The 27,261-nt window shown below is 43.6% G+C and overlaps 1 protein-coding gene across 4 annotated transcripts in view; it reads right to left on the bottom strand.

The window, feature by feature from the left end:
• LOC308410389 (partitioning defective 3 homolog B-like) overlaps nt 1–27,261 on the bottom strand; it is a 238,090-nt gene that overhangs the window by 97,977 nt on the left and 112,852 nt on the right. For 3 of the 4 annotated variants that reach the window (XM_080903688.1, XM_080903690.1, XM_080903691.1), the window contains exons 15-19: nt 20,343–20,448; nt 19,869–19,999; nt 16,031–16,075; nt 7,676–7,891; nt 5,501–5,729 (exon numbers count right to left, since the gene is read on the bottom strand). In XM_080903688.1, coding sequence (XP_080759814.1) covers nt 5,501–5,729; nt 7,676–7,891; nt 16,031–16,075; nt 19,869–19,999; nt 20,343–20,448 — 727 coding nt within the window. The remainder of the gene's footprint in view (nt 1–5,500; nt 5,730–7,675; nt 7,892–16,030; nt 16,076–19,868; nt 20,000–20,342; nt 20,449–27,261) is intronic. The other variant, XM_080903689.1, reaches the window with a different exon arrangement.

Here is a 27,261-nt window from a genome sequence, read left to right as displayed (position 1 = left end):
CACAGTAACCATGTGCCAACTATATGACAACCATCTGACTGTGTGACCAATCGTGTTTTATCAGCACATGAATATTCATGACGGTGGGCCGGTTACCACGGTGCACGCACGCACACACACACACACACACACACACACACACGCAGATGACTGGCATATCTGATTGGCAAGTGGCAACGGTTCAGATGACGGAGCCAGCTGTCCACTTTAAAGGGCATTTGAAGCAAACATTTAGAGTTGGACGTTATCGCCGGGGTTAACGATGAGAATGAGACATACAGTAATTACGTTACTGCAGGTACTTGCAACGCTGAACCCTCCCTTCATCCAACTTAACAATTCAAATCACAAAATCCAGTAAAGTAAGCGTCTTCAGAGGCAGTGCACGATCAGCGAGGTAACGCAGCGGTTGAATTGAAGTTTCAAACGTGCGAACCATCTATAACAAACATGCACACTTACTACTGTACAACCAGAGAGCTGCAGTAAGGCAGAGTATCCCATACTGCCTCTCCTCCAGACCATTAGGCCAATCAAAGGTGCCCTTAGATGAATATGACAAATCAGCAGCTCGCCCCAGATTGAACTGTACTGAATAGCACCAATTTGCCTTCTCAGTCTACCACCATTACATGCAATCAAATGCAGATAGAGAGCGGGAGCTGGAGAGAGCAGACGGAGAGGGAAAAATTGGAATGATGCAAAGATTAGCGGGGTGGGAATGGAGAGAGGGGGTGGGGGTGGTCGCTGCAAAAGATGGCAAGGAAGAGGAGAAGGAGAGAAAGGTTGAGATTATCACTGGGATCTAATCAAGACCTTCTTACAGTGATGAGCGAGGAGGTGTAGGGGACAGGTCTAAAAATATCCTCGGGTGTATTATATGGTTTTAAAGCACTTGTGGCGAGATGCGATGGGAGAGCCGGGGTTTAGATGAAAGGATGGATGGAGAGGAGGCTTGCTTAGATTAAACTGGAGATGTTCTCGGGTGTGCGGCGTAGGCTGTCCAAACCGTAATCAAACAGAGTGGCAGACAAGAGGAAGAGAGGTGGATGAACACAAGCAGAAGGTATCGCTGTAACCGTCGCTGAACTCTGAGGCGCTTAAAACAAAGACAAACGCGATGGAGCGAAAGAGGTGGAAAAACCACATCCTTCAGTCTGTGATGTGTGATGGAGGTGTGCCCACAAAAACCAGCAACAGAAGGAAAGAGAAGAAGGAGGTACATTCTGTCATCGTTTAACTATTTATATAAACATGATTTATGACTGCGTTACTTAGCTCTGTTTGCAGTGTGTATTTTATATGAAGTCATCAAATACTAGTACATGTACCATATTTTTCGGACCATAAGGCGCACTGGATTATGAGGCACATTAAACGCCTTATAATGTTTTATAATTTTTGCTATGTAACTTTGCACTGTCCACTTTCTGCTGTAACAAAACAAATTTCCCACGTGTGGGACAAATAAAGGTTATCTTATCTTATATGAATGACTAACCTCATATTATCTCAGTTGTTCTCCTGACTGAAGTTTGGTCCGTTTACAGCATCCTGCCATGTGATTGCATTTGTCTCTAACCATCAGGAACCCTCAAGTTAACTTTTATCGAAAAAAGTTAGCGTTCATCCTCCAGCTTCACTGTGTTTATGCTAGGCTAACATAGCTGTGTCGCTAGCGATCACGTAGCACATCATTATATACCAGCTAGCCCAACTTCAGTAACCCTACAAACGTCACTGCTGTTTAGTTTTCTGTCCTTATTTATGTTGGAAGTGATAGCAGAGCTGTACGTTTGAATTTTCCAGAAATCTCTCAGTCAGAACATGCTATATCATGCTTAGCTAACTAGCGAGCTAACTTCCTGCTAACTTCTAACTCTGTTAAATTTAATAAATTCTGTTTTCATGGATGCCTGGATGTTAAACTTAATTGTTACACCTGGTAAAGCAGCAACGCTGATCATTTTATTACAGATGAAAGAATTTAGACAGTTTTTAACTCTCAGTGATGCTGCAGTGTTCGTTTGACTTTGGGACCTGAAGTAATGGAGTTTAGGACCCAGTCGGTATGTTGTTGTTGTTGGACCTCCACTGCTGATTTCAGACAAAAGTGATGATGATCAAACGTTTTGTCATTAATGACATCAGCAGTTATTTTGATAACATGTTTAAACAACATCCTTCATCTCAAGTCCAAAGCTAAGATTCACCAGGCTTCTAGATACATGCAGTGCTGTGCAAAAGTCTTGATCCTCTCCTCATTTCTTTACGTTTGCTTCAGACGAGGTACACTGTGCTCTAGTTTTCTTTGTTAGGTGGTCTACAGTTTCCAGACTTTCTGAGGGTCTTTCAGAGTTTACTTTGCTTTCATCGGTTTCAGTCGTTGTACCTGAACATTTTCGGAGGAATGTTGTTTTTGGGTGTTTCTTTGTTAAGCCACTTAACACTGATCTGTGAATCATTCAAGCATGAAAAGGCACCTGAGGGAGAAACCTGTGTTGTTTCTGCATGAAACAGAGAACCAGTCTTAAACTGGATCGTTGGCCACTTTGTTACTAGCAGCCTGTTGCAAAAACAGATTGTTTGTTCCCATTAAGAGTGGGCAAGATAGCATCAAAACTAATATTTCGATCAAATATTTCAAAGACATTTGCAGCAATTATATTTGTGACAATATAATAAAATGCTGCAGCTTACAGGGAGCAGCATTGATTTATTTCTGCAAACAAATGCTGTTTAGATTTTTTTTAAGTACCATCAGATTTAGATTCTTGCATCTGGAAAGGATGTGATTGGAAACAGCGTCATTTTTCAGCATGACAGTGATTCCAAACACGCTGCCAGTGCAGTAAACAACACACAAACAACAAAAACCGTCACGGATTGGCCTTCCCACAGCCCGGACCTCTACGCTATTAATCTACCGTGGGATCATCTCGACAGGAAACTGAACAAGCGGCAGAAACGCTGAAAGAAAAGCTCTGAACGTCCTTCAGGAAGCCTGGAGAACTATTCCTGAAGACGAGCTCAGGCTATGATGAAGATCAGTTCACACACACAAAGAAAAGTACCCTGTACAACTGTACCCTCAAACACACAATAATAACATGGACTGAACCACCACTCACAACCACTAGCACTTTATATAGCCTCTGTAGAAACTATCTACACCCTCACTTATCTTAACTGCACTACTGTATAGCTCTGTGTAAATAATCATTCTGTACATTCGATAATCTTTAATCCTACAACTGTTTACAACTTGCATAGTTCCCATTTCTGTATAGCTGTATATCTCAGATTCTGTAAAGTTATTTATTTCATATTCTGTATAGTTTTTCATATTTATATCCTGTTCATATCCTGTACATAGCTTGTACTCACTACAGCCTGTACATACTTATAGTTATAGAATATTCACAACATACTTCATACCGTGTACATTATAACATACCATAATAGACCCATTTCTGTAATATACTCACATATCTATACTATTGCTAATATATATTGTAATATATCTATATCACTAAAGCACTTCTGGATGGATGCAAACTGCATTTCGTTGCCCTGTACCTGTGCATGTGCAATGACAATAAAGTTGAATTCTAAAAGGACCCTTTTTCTCACTTTCTGCGCACACACACTTCCTGTTATCTGATCTTGGACTGCAGCTTTATTCACAATCCTCAAATATCGCAATATTTAATTTGTCTGAAAACTCAACAACAAAGTCCCTCCAGAGAACAGAGAAATACCAGAGTGAATCACAGACCTTCAGTTTTACTACTGACAAACACAGCTGACAATAAAACGCACGCAAAGCTGATTAAGGTCAACTTTTCATCAAACTCAGAGCTGCTCATCTCTGCTCAGTTATCAGGAACTTAGTTCTGTGTTACAAGGTCTCTTTGTGTTTTGAGGGCTGGAGGATGGCGGCATTAACGTACGCACAGCTCAGCTCAACTAAGGATAAACGGAGGAGGCAGACAGGTAGCTCCTGTAAAGGTAAACCACACAGGACACAGCGCTCCGTTAGTCATCCTCACACTCGGTCACACTTAGCGAAGAATAAAAAACATCTGACATAATTATTAACAGGCTTAGATTAGCCATTTACACAGTCCACTGAATAACAAAGATAGAATTTTAACACAATAAAACGGGCTCTATCTCCACATCATAAAGGTTTATTTCCTAATGATTAAATGGTGCAAGAATGGGAGAAACAAAGCCGGCTGAAGGGAGATCGGGGGAAAGGTGAAAGAACTTTCAAAGAAAAAGAATTAAACCTATTCGATTACACAAAATTAGTGCATATTAGTCCAACTGCCTAATATTACACTTTAAATAACATGCAATTTGGAGATACAATCATTGTGATAAAATAAAATGTGCTTTTCTGTGTCCCAGTTCACACAGACTGCTTTTGTGAGTGTATTTTGAAAGGCTGCGGCTCTATTTTGCAGATCAAATTGCACGTTGCTGTTTATCTGAAGATCTGTATCTGTGTAATAGTCATGTGAAATCCCACTTCAGAACCACAGTGGGGAAAAACACTGATAGTAGGCAGCAGTGAAGGTGGAAAGTATAGTAAATTGTTCATTGAAACACTTTGCCTCATTCATGCTACGTATGTTATAGTCACGCTGAGAGGTGCAGTCTTAATCATACAAAATAGTTCTGAGTGAAAATTTCAGGCCTCTTAAGGAAAATGTGGGCACCGGTCTCAGAGCGGTCTTTGTGCCCTGCAGCACGTGACAGCGATTCACGAAGGCACAAAAAAAGAGCTCAGTGTTCATGTTTTGTCCGACACGGTACGAACGCAGGTGGGATGTAAACATATTTGATGATGCACGTCGGGTTTTCTGACAAGAAACAAAGAAAAGGTGACGGCCTAGTGAACTCTGCTCCTTGCAATGATACAAAAGCTGACCTGATCCTGTGCAGCTGGTGGTTCGTGGGCTCTGAGAGGACAGAGAACATCCAGCAGCAGCAGAAAAGTTCAGGACTGCTTATCGGTGACGAAAAAGTGATCAGCAAACAGTAAAAAACGCTGATATCTAAAAGTGCAAATGAGAAAGACACAAATTCCACTCTCGTCTCAGCAAACACACTAAACTTCACTGAGTGAGGCTCAGCAAAGCGGAGCAGACTGCCAGACCAGCACCACCATGTTTCCACTGAAGTCTGGATGGTGTGAATAATGTGAAACTGAAGCTGGTGACACGTTAAAACAAATACGTTGGTCTAATAAACGCTTTGATGTTGGTTTTGGAAATCACCGCTCTGTGAGAAATGATTTCAAAGCTTTGATATGTGCCGTGTGGTCGGCCGTGGGGTCGGCCGTGGGGACAGCAGGGTTTCTGGCTTTTATAACGTCTGTTTAAACTGAATCTTTAGTCTGCTGTGGTGCATCTCTGCTCAAAGTTTGTATTTTATTACAAAGACACAATAAAGTGAAGCTAATGCTAGCACTCGTTTTAAAATCCCTCACCTCAGCAGACCGAAGCCGATTTTCTTGCTCTTCTTTTCCGTCTCCTCGGGCTCCTCGGTCTTCTTCTTCTCCTTCTCTTTCCCCTTCACCTTGCTCTTTTCTTTCTTCTTTGTTTTTGCCTTCTTTTTCTTCTCTTTTTTGCCTTTTTCTTCAGCCTGGTCACCAACTCCCTGCCGAGAGGAACTACTCGCAGGCGTGTCCCGACCTGAACTGGGCTCGGTACCATCATCTGGAGGGGAAAAAGAGAAGAACGATATAAGGAGGATGAAACAAAGTAGCAAAAACAACTACTTTGGATTTAATTCAATAAAACATAAACATCTGAATCATCAACCTGACCTGAAGGATTGCTGTGCAGGAGAGACCACCAAAGGCAGCTTTAAGTACGATGACTGCAGGTGATGTCTGTGAAATGTTGTTTATTGATAATAAACTACACAAAAAAACAACGCACTGTTCTGGGGGTGTGACCCGACCAGTCAGTCAGTGATGCTGGTGACTTTTCCACGTTTAGCCGATGCCGCTGTGTGAGTACAAACTGTTTGCACGGTCGTTTTCTTGCACGTTCACCTACAAGTTTGAGCCTGGTGCTCACACAGCACGTCACAAAGAGGGTCAAGGCCAAAAAAAACAAACGCATTAAGCAACAATGTGCACAAATAAAAACGACTCGTGCAAAGTGTCAGACAGAGTTTACATTTTTCTCCACAGTGCACTTATCAGCTTTACAGAGAGTTGATTTGCTCTTCACAGAGTAAACCGTGACGCCTCATTGGTTCTTTGACAGACTGGAGGTCTGAGACGCAACACAAACACACAAACACACAAACATGCAGAAATTATAGACTCCTTGTCAGATTTCATAAGCTAACCAAACTAAATTTATGACTTCAAATGGGGCTTAATTTTATTTGGGTATTCACTTCAGCATTAATTACAAAGACCGTCTTCCGGGAGGATGGAAATGTGTGTGTGTGTGTGTGTGTGTGTGTGTGTGTGTGTGTGTGTGTGTGTGTGTGTGTGTGTGTGTTTGTGTTGCTGCAGACCCACAGCATCATGCTCCACAATGGCAGCAGACATGATCTCACTAGAGTTTTTGTTGCTGTGATAATTGTGCACATATGTGGGTTTTTATTTTTCCTGTGAGGCTTGTTCACAGAATTTTAGTGTTTCAGAAAATGTGCAAATATCACAACAACAGGTTGAAGCAACAATCAGAATATTTGCTTCAAAGCAGGTCGATGCCAGAGACTCGTCACATGTCAGCATAAAGTCGGGATTTTTTCATCTTTTCTGCGCCAAAGAAATAAAGAAATGATCCAAATTAAACAGAAATAAGAAAAAGTATTGAGAGTAATCCATCCCAGCTGAAGAACGGCCTCAAAGGCACTGACTCATCACAAGTGAATAGATTCGAAACTGTGACACGCTGTTCTCCTGTGGTATTAGCTGGACTCAGCTCAGGAACCCACACAATGCATCTGCTGCACATTAACTGCTTCGTTTGGACTGTCAAAATATTACCAGTGTTTGCCTTTCTAACAAACGCAGGTCCAGGCTAAAGAGTGCAAACTCACCTCTCACAGGCAGCGCTCGATAAGCATTTACATGATTTAAACCCAAGCAAAAAGTGACGACAACAGACAAAGAGAAGCACACAGCAGAGAAACGAAAGACAGATTCAGTGCTCTCTGTCGATTAACTGCAGCTCTGAAAGTGTTGAATATTTAGAAGGATAGTGACAGATGTGGCCGCGGCGTGTGTGTGTGTGTGTTGAAATGCCCTATTAGTCCTATCCTGTGTGAGTGTAGTGATCTGAAACAAGCCGACTCATTACTCTGGTGGTGACTGATAAGACTTGGCTGCTAATAACACAGCTGGGAGTTGAATATGTGCTGATATTTGGAGGCATAAGGTGCTTGTTGCAAAGCCCCTGTCACACTTTACTTGAGAAAGTGTAATTGGGGAACACCTAGCGCACGGCGGTAAGTTGAGCGGGCATCAATCACTGTGTTAGAAAACTCCCCGTGAACGTGGTGAAGATAAATGTCACCAATCGGACCGAGCTGCAGATACAAATCTGACATTCTAACGCAGCAACATGTGATGTGTAGACAAATGAATGACAATGCATCGTCAGCCTATCGCAGACACGCGTCTCTCTCTCCCGCTTACCGTCATCATCTTCAGCCGGCCCGTCGTAGGATTTATCGATAGCTGCTCTGAAGCTCTCGTTGCAGCCTCTTCCCCTCACCATATTTGGGCGAGGGCGGTGGAACGGGAGGAGTTCGTTCTTTCTGTTGACCTCCAACATGGCCGTCTGGAGGCTCTCCAGGGAACTGGACTTCTTCAGGCCCAGGGTGGGGCCGAGCTCCACGGGGCTTGATGATGCTGTGGGGGGAAAAGGAACTAATATTAGCATGTTGCAGGTGTCTCCTCCTGACAGTCAGTCAGGTTGCATTTGATCATTGAAGGTGAGACTGACAGCACAGAAAGCTACAGGCTTGGCAGCACACAGTGGTTTTGAATATGAAACCGCAGTAGACAGCTTAGATTAGTTTGAAGTATCACATCTCCCTTTGCTTTACTGCATTAAGTTCAAAGGGTCAGAAAGCATCTCTGAAGAATTTCTGATAATAAACATCTTAATTTCTGACCAAAAACATGTTCAATTTTGATCGGCAAATTCTGATTAGATCATCTTTAAACTTTGGTGCCAAATCTGAAGAATTTCACTGCACGTCCGCGATGTAGATACTGTCGCTCTGCTCCTGGTTTCAGTGCCACAGAAGACCTGCACATATACGGTAGGAAAGAGACACCTTTGCCCAGGTGTGGCGATCGAAAAAAGCTTTATCGCTGCTGCACCTTTCCGTGATCAGATTAAAACCCTGAAGGAGACACGAGGACCAAAGCCAGACCCGCCAGGCTACGGCTGAACTCCAGAGAGAAGTGCCAATAAAAAAGCGATGCAGTTAACTATCCTGTTGTTGAGTCTGTGATGGATGGGAAGTCTGCTTCACCGTCCCGAGATCTCCATCCATCATCACGAGTATGCTGTGAGAGATATTACTGAGGGAGGGAGGGATCTAGCAGGAAGCATGATGAAGAGGAGAACGATGGATGAGAAGACAAGTATTCATAGGAGGGAGAGAGACATCAGATGTGTGTTAGAGCCTCACGTTTCAAGCACACAAAGTCTACATTTGGAGAAACAGCAAAGCTTGCACTCTTGGCGTTTTGCAGGCAACCTAGCAACTGCTGCTATGTGCTGCACAAACCCAAGTTAAAAGCATCCGGACCGGGTTCAGCCTCGGGCCCCGCTGTGATGTCTCCACCACTTCAGAGGATTGCTGTTTATTAAACAAAAGAGGGAGAAGAGGTAATGCAAGTGTCACTCTGTGCCACCTAAAACAGAGAAGACACAAGATGGGGAGGAGGAAAGATGACTGGGAGGGAGCAAATTAAGTTTCCTCCAGAGGATATCATCATGGGAAACCCCGGTGGCAGAGAGGAGGACAGAGAAAAATGAGGAAGAAGGGAGGAAGGCTGGGCTAGCTGCCAGCTCAAAATACTGGTAATCCTTACATGCGCACACACACACACACACACACACACACACACACACACACACACACACACACACACACACACACACACACACACACACACACACACACACTCACTCCGGATTCCTTGCTGGCCGTGGCCTGTCAATATGATGCCACTGTGATTCATGATAGCTAAACTTGCATCACTTTAGCTAATGATTCCCTATACACGCTGCTGCTGTTTGTGCGTGCGTGCACACGCGCGTGCTCACTGCACAGGAGATGACCGAGGACTGAGGAGGCGACTTCCACATCTATTTAAACAACCATTAACCAAACGCACACAAACACACAACGAGTAATAACTCACAATGAACGTGTGCACATGCATAATGTAAGTGGTCCGCTCAGAGAGGAGACGGGCAAAGGCCACAACATGTCAGACTCACATCCATAAACACTGCCCACATGACATTCAGAGGCACACTGAATCACCACAGCGCCAGGTGATTACTCCAGACTGGATCAACCCAGGAGCGACAGCCGAACAGCTGAACCGATGAAACAATTAAACAATAATGTTCCAACAAAAGTCATAAAACTGAGACTGAAACTCAAATTAAATTCTTTCAGGTTTACTTTTTTAATGAGAAACACTAGATTTACGTGAGCCATCAGCAAAACATCCTTTTCCTTGCGAACATCAAAGCCAAACCTACAAAAAACCACTAGAACCAGTTTAAGAAAAGCAAATATAACCCAGTCAGTGTCTACTCTGCAGACAGACCAGTTCCCTTCCAGCTGTGGTCCAACAACCTTTTGTTACGACACCGAAACTATGAAAAGTTTTATGTGCTGTTAGCATTTAGCACATGATTTACCGTCTCAGCTCATTAGTCCCTGCTGAACTCCCAAATCTTATTTACATCGGGTGACTCATTTTTCTTGATTTGCATTTTCATATATGCCGTGGAGTATGACAGGGTGTTAGCTGTGTAACTGTAACGCTGCGACAGAAGCATCTGTATTTGTTTTGACAGTATGATTACATAGTTTATGACTTCCAGAAGCTCAACAGGACCGTGTGCTGCGGCTAACGGGCTGAAGCTACGTGTACTCTGCCTTTAAACAAAGAAAAACAAACAAACAAAATCATTTTAAATACAAGTTTTCAGTTGTTGAGCTGCTGCGTGATAGAAGAAACCCCCCATGCACCACTTTCACCTGATAACTTTAAGTAGATGCAGTAAAAGAACTAGATGTTATAGTCATCTCTAAAGTTAGAAATATCCTGTCTCAGAGTGACGCTGAAAAACTAGTTCATGCTTTTATTACTTCCAGGCTGGACGACTGTAATTCATTATTATCAGGAAGTCCTAAAAACTCCCTGAAAAGCCTTCAGTTCATCCAAAATGCTGCAGCAAGAGTCCTGACAGGGACTAGAAAGAGAGCAGATTTCTCCTGTTTTGGCTTCCTGTTAAATCCAGAATTCAAAATCCTGCTCCTCACATACAAGGTCTTAAATAATCAGGCCCCATCTTATCTTAATGACCTTGTAGTACCATATCACCCTATTAGAGCACTTCGCTCTCGCTCTGCAGGCCTACTTGTTGTTCCTAGAGTATTTAAAAGTAGAATGGGAGGCAGAGCCTTCAGTTTTCAGGCCCCTCTTCTGTGGAACCAGCTTCCAGTTTGGATTCAGGAGACAGACACTATCTCTACTTTTAAGATTAGGCTTCCTTCCCACTGTCGCCAAAGTGCTTGCTCGTAGGGGGTCGTATGATTGTTGGGTTTTTCTCTGTATGTATAATTGTAGGGTCTACCTTCCAATATAAAGCACCTTGAGGCGACTGTTGTTGTGATTTGGCGCCGTGTAAATAAAACTGAATTAAATTTAGATCAATTAAACTTGATGGTGATGTTTAAGAATGTAGCAGATTGTTGACTTTTCCACTTTTTTATTGTGTTTTTTCAGGTTGATGGTGGCCTCGTTCATTTGCATCAACACCTCTTTGGACCTCATCCTGAAAGTTCCAGCAACCAGATCAGCTCCAGATCACGTCTGTGTTTAAACAATGAAACAACGAGAAAACATCCTGAAATGACTGGACAGAGACAAGACTACAAAAATGCTGCTGCTGTCCTAATACGTATGGACTTAACTGCATATATATGATAAAGCATGTGTTATTTGCTAGAATTCAAAAAGCAAAACAGGAACAAGGAAGCTAATAAAACACAGGCTGACCTCCGAGTCCAAAAACTGTTTGCAAAACACTCGGTAGTTGGATGAGCTGAAGTTTTATAAATAGCTTTGTGGTGTTTGGCTGGGTAATCAGGGAACACACACACACACACACACACACACACACACACACACACACACACACACACACACACACACACACACAATCACTTATAAGGATATATAGCTAACACACACACAAGCTCTCACAAACATTTTTTGCTTTGAGTAGCAGGATTTGTGTCATAAATGTAATTACTGCTGTCCAACTGTAAGATGATAGAATTAAGCTGCTTTTAGAGAGTGAGAGAGAGCGAGGGGTGTGTGTGGGGGGGGATCACAAGTAAGACAAGAATATCAAAATGGTTGGAGGCAGAGGAGGAGGAGGAAGGTGGGGGTTGGCAGAGAAAAACAGAGGAGAAAAGAAGAAAGAAACAAAGACAGCAGGCCTGGGAATGAAAAAGGAAGGATGGAAGTGACAACGGGAGAGAGAGAGGAAAAACAAAAAATATATAAATAAAAAATTAAAAACAGAGCACAAAGACAGAGAATGCCAAGCTATCCCAAGGCTATTTTGTTGGCAGGAAGGCAGTGGGCTACTTTCAAAGTCAAAATTACACTAAGGAGCAGCTTAGCAGCAGGCAGCGGCAACAAAGCCAGCAGACCCAACAACAGCCCCAACTTCTGATGAACCCAAGCACTCTTTGGACGCTCCAATAAGGAAATGCAGCTCCATTTCCGTGCTCCACTTTTCCATGGAAAAAGACAATATCCAGCTTCTCCCACTGTCCCATCGGGGGGAGAAAAGCATTACATCACAGCACAAATACCACCCGGCCCCGGCATGCGCGTTAGAGAAGACACACACGCTTAATTAAAAATTCCTCCTCAAAATAAAATGATCTAAAGGGTGAGGTGTGCAGGCTACACGAAGCATCTCTAAGAGTGTGTGTGTGAAACAGTCTGGTTTGTGTAAGCAACCGTTTCCTGTTTATTACATGTGTGCAGAGCAGTTCACAGATCCCGGCCGACGAAATGAGGTTTTCCGATCCCGCAGGGCCCGTAATAATTGAACGGGCATCATAAGCCGTACAAACACGTGACATCATCGTCAATCTCACGTCTCAGTATTTATTTCAGATTCCCACAGAGCTTAACGCAGATGCAGCTGGACTGAAAGGCGACGCTGTAATAATTGACCGAAAGAAACGATAATGCAAATATGCAGCACGGAGGACTTCCACGAGCGCCGCCCCAAAAACCAGATGGTCGCCGGCCTCGCTGCCAACAAGAGCTAATGTGTCGTTTCTGCAGGATAATGACTCCTTCATCTGAGATCCATGTGCACGAGCTGTTTGGAGAAGAGAATCTATTTTTCACTCATTAATGCACGAGCTGTGGAGGCTCATAGATTCTCGCTTCGGTTTGCTAAAAGATGGAAATCTTAAACATTGGCCTCCACCTCGACGTGCAGCGTCTCATGCATCATACAACATCAGCGCAGCACACGTCAGCTATCATCCTGTAAAGCCTGGAAAGGACGAATGGCCAAACCAGCGAGAAGCGACAGCTCTGACCATCTCCCGATTACTGCTTACCTTTATTGGCTTACTGGGGGAGACGGAGAGGGGTCAAAGGTCATTAGGTATACGGGCGCAGAGCCAAGAGTGCACACAAAGAGAGTTAAAACACAGAATGATGGAAAAGCAGTCACTGCTTCTAATAACAGCCGGTAGGAGCTAATGCGAGGCGGCATCGAGCGCGATCTGCACGCGTGCACGCAGCCACGCTGACACGAGACACAAATTGAGCTGCTCTCCCTGCGACAAATTAATCCATCAATCCACATCAGCCTAACAAGGTGGCTTTCAGGTTAAATCCAAAGCAAAGTCTGGGAGAGCCAGAGAGACTGGAAACAAAGGAAGGAAGAGAGGAAGGAAGAGACAAAGGAGACAGAAGGGGATCCAGAGAGATGCGGCTCTCTGAAGACGCAAATTGGCAAAGTGTTGTCAGCGTGCGACTGCTGTCAAAGTCAAAGTTTCACCGGGGAGCGATTCAGACAATGGACTGCACCGGGGTCCCTCAGCATCACTCTGGCCCCCGACACACACACACTTTCAGAGAGATGCTGTCCGTCCTAAGCTCCTCTGCCTGTTTGCCAGCCTCTAAGCCTGAATGGCGTTGGCAAGAAAGTGAGTGAGCGAGGGCTGCTGGTGGGTGGAGGAAGCAAAACTCGGCAATACAAAGACATAAAACTGCAACAAAGGCATACAAGAAATTTGGCAGTTTAAGACATGTTTGCTGCAGGCGGAAAAAACCCTCACACGAGTGAGTATAAACACACGAGACCTTTTCTTTCCCACTTCTTAAGGAAGCATCTGTATTAAGGACTCGCGCATATTCGAGAAACAACTGAGGGCGTTTGTGCGCGTGGATGGAAATGTTCTCGATTCTGGAGCTTGTTTATTCCCCACAATTGACTTTCACATGGAAACAGCTCTCGTGCACTGTTGCACGCAGGCTCACAAACACAGCTCGAGGCCGCCTTCATCACCCGAGGCTCGGCACAGCGAAAGGAGCACAGCTGCAGCCGCTTACGTCCTGTCAGCAGTTTGTGTGTTTGACTCCGTCGTCCTTCTCACAGCGGTTAAAGGATGAGTCTGCACTACTGAACCATACGAGCTAATGTGCTCTGATTATGCAAGTGCAGCCAATAATGACTCGAGTAATCTTCGTGGAGTTTACTTGGGAGCATCTCTTCTGTCGGCGTTTCCTCTTCCACAGCTCGTTTGATTCATTACCAGAATGACGGAGCTCCTATTTCTCAATGCCGCCACAAAGACGTCAAACACGTCTGACCACAAACCCCGACACGATTTGTCAGAATGTGAAAGCGGGGCTTTTCTGTGTTTATTTATCGCAAGAATTTCTGAAAATTTTCCTGAAGACCGTTCGCTCATCTGCAGCCTCCACACGTGGGATTTTCATTTAGCCACAAAGACGTGCACGCACTCACTTTTAAAGGGAAAGTTTCCATACATGCACACGCACGGTCTGTAACGCGGTCGCCTATTTCCATCGCTTTGCCTCTCAAATTCAGCAGAGCTATAATATAACATGAAGTTCACATTTTCCACAGGATGATGGGGACTTTCCATTACAATACTGTCACCATGACGGCGACAGCTTTCACGCGTGTGTGTGGGTGAACGTGTGATGTCGTTGTCCGGAGATTTCTTTGGCTTTGTGGAGGGAAAGACCATCGCTGGAAGTGTAAACAACATTCCCAGAAGTCATTGTCTTTAAACTGCTCATTTCCCAGGACCCCACCCCATCCCACTCCACGCTCTCCCTCCTCCGAAGTCCGTGCAGCTGTCCTGACAGCCTATCGTGGAGCTGCTGGAAGCATTTCAGTTATAAACTGGATTAAAGAAGAGGAAAGTGGGCTGTCGCGCTTGCCAGGCACACACTCTCTTTAACAGCTCTCTGGGCTGTGCAGCCTTATAAACACGCTGACAGGAAACAGGTACGGGGAATGTGTAACGGGCCTTGGGAAAATAATCTGGAAACCAACCAGATAAAGTGTCTTTACTGGACATTCAACAGGCCTGAAACCATGAGGTGAGGTATACGACATGTCAGATATCCAGGAGTCCAGTAAAGAAAACATCCCTGAGTTACCGGACAGAGCACGCATTATCATCACTATTGTTATTATTATTATCCTGCAGGACCTTCAAAACTGGCAGCAGCCGGCAGTGCAGCAGAGCGAAGAAAATACAGACTGACCGAGCACAAACAAGTAAATCTGGCCACAGTTTAATCCTGAATTACAATCTGTCAGTCGTAGTCAGCGAGTACCAGAATATAAACACTATTATTAACACTCGAGTCTTCCCCCCTGGTAACAGTCCACAATCATCAACACTGTTGATTTAAGCTGACAGAGCTTTGTTTGGGACTTTTGTCCACACCTTTGCATTTTTACGTTCAGTCCTCATCACGCCCTCTTTCCTCGTCTGCTTACTCACATTTTCTGGATCCGGCACTCGCTCAGCTCCAAACCAAAGATGAGAAACCGAAGGGAAAAGTGTGTTTTCCTCATCATTTTACCGGAATGATGGAAAGAGGAACAGACACGGCATCTTTATCTCATTATGGTCCAAATCTAATAAAATTACTGTTAAATCTCTGTTTCCATAACTTGTCTCTCATGCTTATTGTTATGGAGCTAACAAATAAAAGTCTGTACCAGCACGTATGAAGTGGGAGAAGTGCTGGACTGAGTGAGGAGGATAAAGGCAGACTCAGAGTGCAACGACGAGTGCTCTTAATGCTGAAGAGGCTGCAAACGTAATGCTGGAGACTTCAAGGCAAGAGAAAGAGAAAAGTTTCCGATGAAAACTTTTAAAAACACGCTCGTCGGCTGCTGTGGTGAAAGCTTTTGAAGCATCGTGCATCTCTGCCCGCCCGCACTTCAGCTTTCCTATTACATGACTGCTTCCTCCCTTATATCGGTCTCGTCTGTGAGGTGAGGCCTTGCTCTTCTTTCTTGGTTTTTTATCAAATTTTGTTTCCATTTGTCTCCAGAAAAACCTTCAAAGTGTCCAGCATGTATATGTTTGCTGTGTACACCGCAGTTTCTCATTTATTGTGGCTAATTTACTGTTTCTGAAATGTGTTGCATGTGTGTGCGACACGGATCATACAGGAGTGTTTGGGAGTTTGGCTCACCTGCATTGCTTCCGGCCAGGGATCCAACATTGTTCTCATCTGCCACTGAAACACAAGAAACTGATGTTAACATACAAACACGCCTGTCTCGCCAAAATGCTTGTTTTTATTGTACTTCTACTTTCTGACGTTGCCGCTCTTTGCTCTCACCGTCGCTCTTTAAACCAATATTGTGTTTTCTGTCTCATTTTACACGACGGCGGGGCAGCCGCTCTGCTTCCTGTGATGTCGGGTCGGCTTCGCTGCTACTGCTAAGTCATTTCCCTTCCTCCCTTGCTCTCACTTCATTTGTCATCTCCCCTCCCTTTCTGTCTTCTTCCCTCTGACCCCCATGTGTCCCTTCACCTTCTGCCCTTTTGCCGCTCGTGTCTCGACTTCACTGTTTTCTTTTCTCTTCAGTTACACCCGTCCATCCAGCCCGTCGCTCCTCTTTCTTTCCCTCCTTTGATCAACATTCTCGCTGTTAATTCGTCCTACGCTTTCTGCCTCCGTCTCGGTCCCCCTCTTGCTTTTTCTCCCTCTATTCTGAAGCCAAGAAGCTGATGAGCAGAGCTGCATCAAACACAGTGACACGGCTTCTCTGAGCAAATAGTTTTCTAATGAAAACCAAGCCTGAAGCGTGCCGCCAAACTGCCTGCCTCTGACACGATCTGCACCGCATTCCCCGGCAGCGGGGGGCTCACCCATGTGATGCACACGGTGTTGTGTTACCACACACACAGGAGGCCGGTCGCCTACTTTTATAATGATTATAAAACTCAAATTCAGCCTTCGAAGCTGAAGAAATGAAGTTTTGGTTGAATTCACAGGGAAAAGGATGCGAGCGAAAGCCAACAAAGTTTACTGCAAAGAGAAGGAAAGGTGTCAGAGATGGAGCGACAGGGACGGCGGTGAGCGAGGGAGGCGTTCATCATTTGCAACTGATCTTAAATAATTCTTCAGTTTTTAATTGGACTGAAAAATGAAATCAGGACAAATTAAATAAAAATGACCCACCAATTAATAGATGAAAACTGCGTCCTGCTCTTTTTTTATATACACAGAAGCATGAAGTGGGATCCTAACGGGAACGTGGTCGTTATATGAAAGAAGATAATGAGCTCTCACTAAAGCACATTCGTGGCACTTATTAACACAACTGCATGAACTATTTACATGAAACTACATTTACAGGTTGTGAAAAGAGCAAAAGTGTAATGACGGGATTATTCGCCGACCCCTGAGCGTCTCTAACCACGTAGTCTTCAGTGAGCAGCATTCAGAGGCTTCGTCAGCAAACACTTCCTGCTTCAGTCTTAAGCTGCCCTGCTGCACTCACATACATTCAGCTTTCCTAACAATCACCTGCAAATGAACACTTAAATCTAGCCGAGGCGCTGCTGTGCTCTTTGCTGCTGCAGCAGCCATAAAACATCCAAAACTGCCTGATTTTGAAATATCACTTTAATTAAATAGTGCCAAGCTGAAAGCGCCTCTAATAAATAAAGTTAAAAAAGAATTCAGCTAGAAACTTTTTTCACGTCCAGCTATGATTGCATATAAAGTGAAAAATCTTTCATCGCCATGGTGACGTTTGCGCGTGTCCGTGCACGCGATTCGTCTCCTTTTGAGCTCCGTAACAGGAATCCGTCCTCACGCGCGTCTCGTGACTCGATATGATCCTGAGACTTTACTTACAGTACTAATGAGAGAAACCTGATTTGCATACGGCGATGCAAAGGCACGTGTGCTGACAGAGACATATTTGCTAATTGACGCTCAAATTAGCAGAGCTGAGTAAACTGGCGAGGCGGTTGTGGTTAATATTGGGCTGCGGTTATGACTCCGTTTGTGTTTGGTGCGATAACAAATGCGGCTTTTCTGCCGCAGCTTATAAACTTTTACAAAACCACTGAAGCTCACCCGAAGCGCTATCACAGAAACCATCACCAAAAGATGAGGCCGACACGACTAAGCCAGTAATTCCCCTCTATTACATGAGATTATAATGTCATTATATTTACCTACGAACTCTTACAACAGGGTGAAAATTCAGGATTTGACAGGAAACAAAGAAATAATCACACTGTAAGTACATTTCAGCACATTTCTTGGTATTTTTGCATAAAAACAAAACAAAATCTTCCATCTGAATCTGTAAATAGGGTGACGTTTGCAGGGAGGGGGTCATATTATAGATGGATTAACCTTGAATTTTTACATCTTTATTTAATATTCACAGCATTGATATGCATGATGGATGTTTTATTATTGAACTGACCTTTTATTTTAGCAAAGTAAGTGTGATATGGTGTCTGCTCCTCTACCAAAAATAAGTGCCATGCCTCCCTGACCTTATAACGACGGAGCCAGGACAAACTTCCTGTAAAATACCTGGAAGTTACATCAACTTACGTCAGAATCAGAGAGACTTTATTAGTCCCAGAGGGAAACTGAGTACTTATACTTTACTTCTTAATTCTAATATCTTTAAGTATTTGTAGGTAAATATAATACCTAATGAATTCCATTACACCCTGAGTCACAGCCAGATTATAACGTGTCACCAAAATTAGCCCATTTTTCTTCCATGTCAATCTTCTCGGCTTCAGCGCTCTCGCCTTGTTTGTGACGTGTGAGCAATATGTTCTTCTGGACTTTACAGAGACCCAGGGCATGCTGGGAATAGCAACATAACAGAGAGGGATCAAGCAGAACTTCAGGCCAGCCAACAGGGATAACATTTATCCCAAACATGTAAGGTCCTCCCCTCTGCAGCACTTCTGTGCGAAGCTGAATTTTGCTCTTTTGCTGTCAGTACAGGAAAAAACGGAGGCGTTTCTTAATATGATGTTGTTATTGTGGCTGCCTGATGGTTTGGCAATGAAAACATGCCATTCAAGCAATCGGTTAATAAATCCTTATTTATTTGTCGTGCATTTAATGAAGATCGAGGCTGCAAAAACACAAAGGAGGCGATGTACAGGCATGTAGTGCATATCATCAGTCTGTTACTCGTGTAGAAACAGACGTCTGAGCAGCTCAAGTAGTCTTCTGCTTTGTCTCATTCACACACACACACACACACACACACACACACACACACACACACGCAGACACACACACACACACACACACACACACACACACACACACACACACACGCAGACACACACACACTCATCTGAAGGAGGAGGACTGAGGGAAATGACATTTGAAACAATATGCTTTGTTGTGCTGCTGCATCCGCTGTCACATTACACTGATGTATGCACAAGCACAGGCGTAAGCACGCACACGGACGCGGCATCTCTACAGCTGACTTTAAACAGTCGCTGAAATGTCTCCACACCCTCGAATCAGAGAGCAACAGGTGACCGAGATGTGAGCTCACAGCATCACCTTCCTCACACTGTTTGCATGAATAAAAAACCATAATGAAGCTGCAGCTAAAGCCTGCATCGCGTTAGCACTTTGTTTCTCGCTTTCTTAAGTTTGGAAGTCTCAGATGTTCACAGGTCAACCACAAAGATGCTGCAGCTTCACACTCCTAGAAGCCAAATCACACTATTCTCAGTCCAAGGCCCCGAAATGTAAAAGCATATACGGCTTATTCTTTAACATGAACCTGATTCTGTTTAGTACAGGATGTAATTAAGCACACAAGACAAACACAAAGCTGCAGCCAGTGACTCTGCAGAGGTCCCACCTGCATGCAGTGGGACAGGTGTCAGTCTGCATGTGGCTGTGGAGAGCATGCCGGTGGTGCAGCAGTCATGCAGCAGGAATATTTAAATGTATGTGAGGATGCACGCAGCCACCATGCAGAGCGCACAACGAGGAAAGATCATGTCCCCACCAGTGTGATGCTGGTTCTGAGTCGTACCCAGGTCCATGCTCTTCGAGGCTTTGACGTGCTGGATCTGCCACTGGTTCTGGTTCTGGGTGGGAGACTGGGGCTGAGCCGGGCTGGAGACGTGAGGCTTTTCCCTTAAACAAATGAAACACAAGGCAAACAGAGCCCTGATTTTATTTGTGTGGAAGTTGCATCCTGTGTTGTTCTAATAACACAGGAGGGAATCGTTTTATGTTGTTTGACCCTCGTGCAGACAACACGTCGATTATTATAACTGCAGCGGCGTTAGGAGCAATGAGCTTACATTAAGGAGGAAACAGTGCAATGGAGCACAAGATGCTCAATAATGTTATTTTTTAGGAACGGCTAAAAGATAATAATGTGAGCAACAGTTCAGCGAATGTTTTTGTGATGGTGACACCAACATGCGGATAAAGAGTAAGTCTGTAAAAACCTCTGAAGAAGACAAATACTCACCTTTCCTGGAGATAAGAGTTTTGATTGGAGCTGCTGAAATCAGCGTCGTGTCCATACAGCAGCCCGTCCTCTTCCTCATCCATGTGAGAGTAACTCCCGTTGGTTACTAGAAAAGAAATCAATCTGATTTAAAATAAAAACCTCAGTGGTGACGCGACAGCCTGAGAAAACAGACCAAGCATCTTTTCTAGAACCAGGCCATAAATAAATAAACGAATGTTCGTACAGCCGACTCGTCCGTGTTGCTGTGGTCACGGCTCGGCGTTTCACGCAGTGCCAGCCGGGATGGGAACGTATACAATGCCCCTTCCTGGGTTCTCTCTCTTTGTTACGCTTATTTGGGTATTTGTTTACAGGCAAAATATATTTGTCAGATATGACTATTACTCCTCATATTGGAGTAATAATAATAATTGATTATCTTACTAATCATTTAAAAACAGGCCAATCACAAAAGCTATTTAGATTTTCAGGGAGGTGCTTGTGTAGTTTTTACATTCAACACTTTGAATTTCTGCTCTGCTGTCTGTTAATGAGACAGAGATGATTATTGGTGCACAGCAATGTAGCAGAAAACATCCAAGCAGCTGCCTGCACTGTGAGTCTGCTGTAAGGACGACAGTATAACAAATGCAGCTTTCAAACATGGCACACGAGGAGGAAGCAGAAGGAAGTGAATTATGCTGCGAGAGTGTTTTGAGGAAGTCCCGACACTGATTTCCACCTCAGCTTGCAGCTGCATGTAGCTGCAGTTTCACAATCACATCTGAAGCCATTAGCGGGGACTATTTAATAATCAAAAAAATGGGTGGAGGAACACGTCAAATAAACACGTGTTACTCTGATCTATTGTTGTCTCCTCTAAATATTTAGAAAACCCGCCTTTAGTGAGGAGAGAACATTAGAAAGTGGGTTAAAGCGATTCTCACGAAAAGCTTCACAGACAGAAAGTCTTAAGGATAAAAACTAAAGCGAGTGAGAGACGAGAGGGAAGCGGAGGGAAAGATAAGCAGCTGGATGAGCAAAAAGTAAAGAGAGAGATAAACCACAGCAAAAGTTGGTGCAGATGTGCAGAAGTGATATGGCTGCGTCCGCCTGATAAACGAGCTTATGACAACTTGATGCACAAACACACGATCCGCTCGAGTGTAATTTACATACAGTCATCACTTCTCAGAATGCATAGCTGCCACACAGCACCGTCCTCGCCGAGCGTCCTTTATACGCTCTGCACACGTGCGACTGAAAGCAGAGACGTTTGCAACTGGAGAGGAAAGCGGCGGCCTCCGAACGCATCGCAGCCTCTCAGCTCCCTCCCTCCCGCTCGCTTTCTACACTAATCACCTGCTTTATTTTTCTTCTGCTGCCTTTCTTGCAATCTGATATTTTGGCTGTCATTTATCTCTCCTCTCAGATCTCCCATAAATCATTTTATCTCCCACTCAGTTTTCAGCCTTTTCTTCTCCTCCTCCCTGCCAGCACCTTAATCAGCTGAACTGTCAAACACACACACACACACACACACACACACACACACACACACACACACACACACACACACACACACACACACACACACACACACACACACACACAGTTCTCACTGACTCCCTCTATTTGAAGTGAAAAAGGCATTTGTTGTGTGGATGATAGCTCAGTATCAGATGAATCCTCTTCTTCCACACTCCACGTTTCCTTCCTGTCATCTGTATTTGTCTACGGCTTGTTGGTCATCCCCACCCATCTCTCTCTTAGCAGCCGTGGGGAACCGGCGCATTCGTTTTACAAATACAGAACCAGTCTGAAGTTTGGGTGCACTGGTGGTGCGTTCAGCGTTTAGCTGTGCAGTTTAATGCAGTTCATTCAGCTGGAATTGTTTAAGAGAACTGCTGGGACTCCTGGTCTTCTTAATGATCTGAGAGCATGAGTCAGGTTGCACTGAGTGGGTCTGCATGAGCGTGGAAAGTATCAGTTTGTTTTTTCAGCTGGACAATGACCCAAAACCACAAAGAAAGGCAGGTCTGGCTCCTACAAACGTCCAACCTGAGCCGGATAAAGAGAGAAGCTGCTGCTGATTACTGCTGTAATGTGCATTTACTTATAACTTAAACTATAAGAAACAAGGCAGCTCACGCTCTTACTTTGAAGGGAGTAACTTTATGTTCAGTAAATATTCATTCTGTTTTCTTTTTTAAACGCACTTTAACATGTTTGTAGTGCAGAAAGAAAAAGGTTAAAGTGTTGTTTTCTCTGTTGTATCAATATACGTGAAATGTTTTCTACAGTTACGTTGTTTTATGTTTTACTTATGTGGGTATGATGCATGTGTAGCATGTTTAAAGGTTTAGATATAAATCCATGTGAAAATGTTTCTGATCACAACAATTTTGTTTTCCAATAAAAAACATATTTAGGAACTTTGTGACATAACAAACTCATAATGAGATGACGTGTCATTATCCATATATCATTCCCTGCATGCCGATATGCCTGAATTATGAAACTGAATTTCCTGGAGGAACCGACCCAAGGGATTAATAAAGTTTCATCTAATTGAATGCCATCAGTACAAACAATGGTGGTGAGAAACATAGTATTAAATATTATATAGTATCAACATCCCATGTAGAATCCTATGAGATATGCTTGATATCACATTCAAAAGACTCACAGAAAACTTGACCTCTGACCTTAAGATTCAACCTCATCTGAGGTGAGAAACATTTATGGCATCAATTTGAAAATCGTACATCGCCTCATTCGACGACAGAACTCATGAATGCTGCCAGGTTTTACAGACCGTGGTGTTTCTGTTACTTCTTTTTAAACCAAATCTTATAAACAGGGACCTGTAACAATAGTTTTCAACTTTGATGTTCAATGATATTTTTCAAAATGTGCCATCCTGTGTCTTTTATCCTGTCTTCCGCCTCTCTCCCCAGCCGGTCGCAGCAGATGGCCCCGCCCCTCCCTGAGCCTGGTTCTGCCGGAGGTTTCTTCCTGTTAAAAGGGAGTTTTTCCTTCCCACTGTCGCCAAAGTGCTTGCTCATAGGGGGTCATATGATTGTTGGGTTTTTCTCTGTATCTATGAAGTGCCTTGAGGCGACTTTTGTTGTGATTTGGCGCTATATAAATAAAATTGAATTGAATTGAAAAAACAAACAACAAAACTATGACTGCAGCTCCTCGCGGTGCCACACGAGGGCGGTTTAACTCACAGGTAAAAGAAACTTCACAGCCATAAAAAGCACATTTACAGACACAACATGGTGCAAAATAAAGTCTTTAGTCTCTTCAGCTGGATTCCCCCTTCATAAAACTCTTGGTTGGATTTGTTATTCATCCACCTGGTTACTGCAGTCAGGGACGCGGTTGCTTTGACGGACAACAGTAATTATATCAGATCCTCGTCTGCCCGGCTGCAGCTGTGCACTGTGTTTGGGGCATGTTAATAGATTATCTGACAGATGTGATGATGCAGACCATCAAAGAAGTTTGTTTCTTTCTGTTACCAGCAGATCTGTGTGTCAGTTTGCTAACATTAACATGACCCCCTATGAGCAAGCACTTTGGCGACAGTGGGAAGGAAAAACTCCCTTTAACAGGAAGAAACCTCCAGCAGAACCAGGCTCAGAGAGGGGCGGGGCCATCTGCTGCGACCGGCTGGAGAGAGAAGGAAGACGGGATAAAGACATGCAGTGGAATAATGTTGACCTCACAGTGGCTACATCTACCTGGGACGCTCCTGGGATGGATCCCACATTAGAGCTTGACTCAAGTCTTGCATGACATCATTAAGGTTATTTTTCTGTGTTAAGTTTCTTCAGGCCCAGAAAACATTTTACTTTCTGCAGTGATCTTCATCTGTAAACGGTGCTCTTAAACCATCACTTTCATTTGTGGTCCATCACAAAAACAATTTAAATACATAAACATGAGGAAATTTGGAAAGACTGCATAATGTGAAACTGTACTGAATTTAAGCTTAAGTAGATAAGAGAGAGAACAAAGAGTGAATGAAGACTGAAAGAAGAAGATGATGGATAAGAGAAAGAGACGTGCATGGATGCGTATGTAAGGAATCACCACACTGAATTTATTCTGAAACACAGAACAGTGCAGTGTTTTAATTTGGACTGCGTGCCAGAAAAACTGTGGATTCAGTGTGTGAAACAGTTCATTAGAACAGTGAAAACACAGGCCAGCGCGCACACACACACACACCACACCAGTGAAAGCACACAACACAACCTGAGAATGTGCTACTGTATGCCAACACACACTAATGTGTGTATGTAACCCAGTGTTAAAAACGGGATTAAAAGTATAAATATTCATACTCTCACGATGGGAATAAATATTGATAAAAACAAAATTAATTATAATAAATACTGATAAAAAGCATGTAAACATAAGTTTAATATGTACATATGTATATGTGGTATATAGATGGTGTGGGGGCAGGACTTAGTCCTTTAGAGTGTGTTTGTCAGATCCACTGAGCGACCAATCATTGGCCGGTCTGACCCTCCCCCCAGTCTGTGCGCTGCTGAGACACCTGTGCGTGCCTTCGTGTGCCAGTAAGATACGCCAGAGACACAGACGGTGAAAGATCAGTTTACCCGTGCGGCGAAGAAGCTAGCTGGATAGTGAAAGTCCTTTTTTCGGCGAGAATAATAAGAGTGATACTGTATTCCAGAGGCCGTGAGCCAACGTGAGCACTGTGAAGCCCCGTGTAGCATTTGTTGCTTTGCATGGTAAGTCCCAGGCAGTACACGTGCGCTAGCATAGCATGCTACTTGCCGCTAGCTCCGATGCTAACTTCTGTTAGCCATTTTGCAATGAAAGTGCCTTTTCTGAGGCTAAAGCAATTAGCACTGAGTCTGCTGCACTGCATACGAGATGTTCTTTAAAGGTTTATGTCACATTACTGTGGTATTGATGTATAATGTATGGTGTTGTGCGACGTTATGTTAGCACATGTTCACTTTTCTCATGGTGCTAATTATAGTTCTGCACAATTAAGTATTAGCAACGTGAAATTAAGTGCCTTCACCTGCACTGTACTTAGCTGAAACTTGATAAGTCTCAAGCCAATGTGTATTTTTAATGCACTGCTGAGCTATTTTGTATTGTTTTAAATGTGTTTCCTATGCACTTTTTCCCTTTGAAATGAGAATAATTTGTTGTACAACATAGAATATTTTGAAGAAAATTTAGAAGCACTACAAGCAACCAGTAGTAATAATAAGTTACAGGCATGATAGCTTAAATGTTGAACTACTGTGTTCTGGCCTGGTCCCCAGGTCAGGTTTTTTCCTTTGCTTATTTGGATTGGATTGGTTTTGAGGACCTGAGAAGAATCGAGGATCCCTTTTCCAGTACTGGATGGCGAGCCCAGCCCAAAGAGCCGGATGAACTGGTAGATTGTAACCCGACACTGAGTGACTACTGAACATTGAAAGACTGAAATTGACTTTTAAAAAAAAGACACAAAAGACAATATATCCTTAGGTCGACCATTTGTGGGGTTTATTTTGTTTTGTTTTCAAGAAGCGCGCTCTACTTTTGTTAAATGTGCACAACTTTAATAATTGCTAATAAATGCAATTGTGTTTTCTACACCTACTGTGTACAAGTCCTCTGTTGTCATACACCCTTGGCTCCTACGAATCTAGAACCTGTCTGATCTGGTCCATATTTCCCTTCTGTCCGCGTACTGTGGTTAAAGGTAACTATACTGCCCGCACTACATGCAAAGAAGGCAAGAAGTAGCACTAACAGGTCTAGTATTGCACCACCAGTGTTACATGTATGTAAATGACACGATAGCTGAGGTGAATTTGAACAGCAGAGTGTGTTCAAGGTCAGAGCTGTTTGCCAGCCTCAGTGTAAACACACAGAAACACAGCACTGTTTAATACTGGCCAAAAAAATCCCTGAACCAATACACACACACACACACACACACACAGATATCATTCAGACACTGAGGACGATGCAAATGTGCACACAGCCGCCTTGAACTCTCTATATTAGGACAAATATACCATCAAATATGTCTTCAGCTTAAACTCTGATTTACATCACGAGTGTACATCAGATTTTGTCTCCATAACATCTGTAATACCTGGACAATGGCGATAATAGAAGGCGCTCTGTAACGCGCACTCACAGGCAGAACCTTCCAGTAAGAAACAAAACAACCCCGAGGGACACGCGAGTGAAAAGAAGCAGAGAGAGAGGAAGAAGAAAAGAGAAAAACGGGAGCAGAATACCCTCTAATTAAGTCAACTGGAGATGGCGAGATCATGGTTTTTGTTTATGTTTGTTTTCTCTCAGAGACGTTGTTTATTTCTTGTGATTAACACTTAGACCCCCGGAGAGCAGTCATTTTGGTTTTCTACCTTAGACCCCCGCGGAGTCATCATTTTGCGTTTCTACCTTTAAAAGCCGGAGAACAGTCAGTCAAATGCTGGAGTCATTCATATGTATATTGGGTCGTTACCTAGGAATTCTGGAGGGAGGGGAGTGGGGGTGAGTGATTGAGGGGGTGGGGGAGCTGCTAAAAGCTGTGAACTTCCTTTTGTGTTTCATCTTGATGCATTCTCAATCATCCAGGGAAACAAATCTCCAAAAGTCACCAACTTGGAGTGTTTCAGTTTGCCATCTTGGGGAGAAATCAACACACATGGGTGTATGTCCTTTGTTGCTGACATTTATTGATAAAAACAGTACAAAAAACCAACCATTTGTACACATATTTACAAATAATTCAACATTGTCAGCAATCACTCACAATCCTGGCACTGCCATGGTACCTGTAGTCTGCATTTACCACATGTGTACCTGTAGCAGTGAACACATCGCACAGTGGCCTGATTTATCTTGCATTTGTGTTTGACCTGACACGTGGCTC

This window comes from Rhamphochromis sp. 'chilingali', assembly GCF_963969265.1.
Source record: "Rhamphochromis sp. 'chilingali' genome assembly, chromosome: 14".
In the NCBI taxonomy this organism is placed as follows: domain Eukaryota; kingdom Metazoa; phylum Chordata; class Actinopteri; order Cichliformes; family Cichlidae; genus Rhamphochromis; species Rhamphochromis sp. 'chilingali'.
Note: the sequence above shows the minus strand (reverse complement) of the source record. Positions and strands in the feature narration are given on the sequence as shown.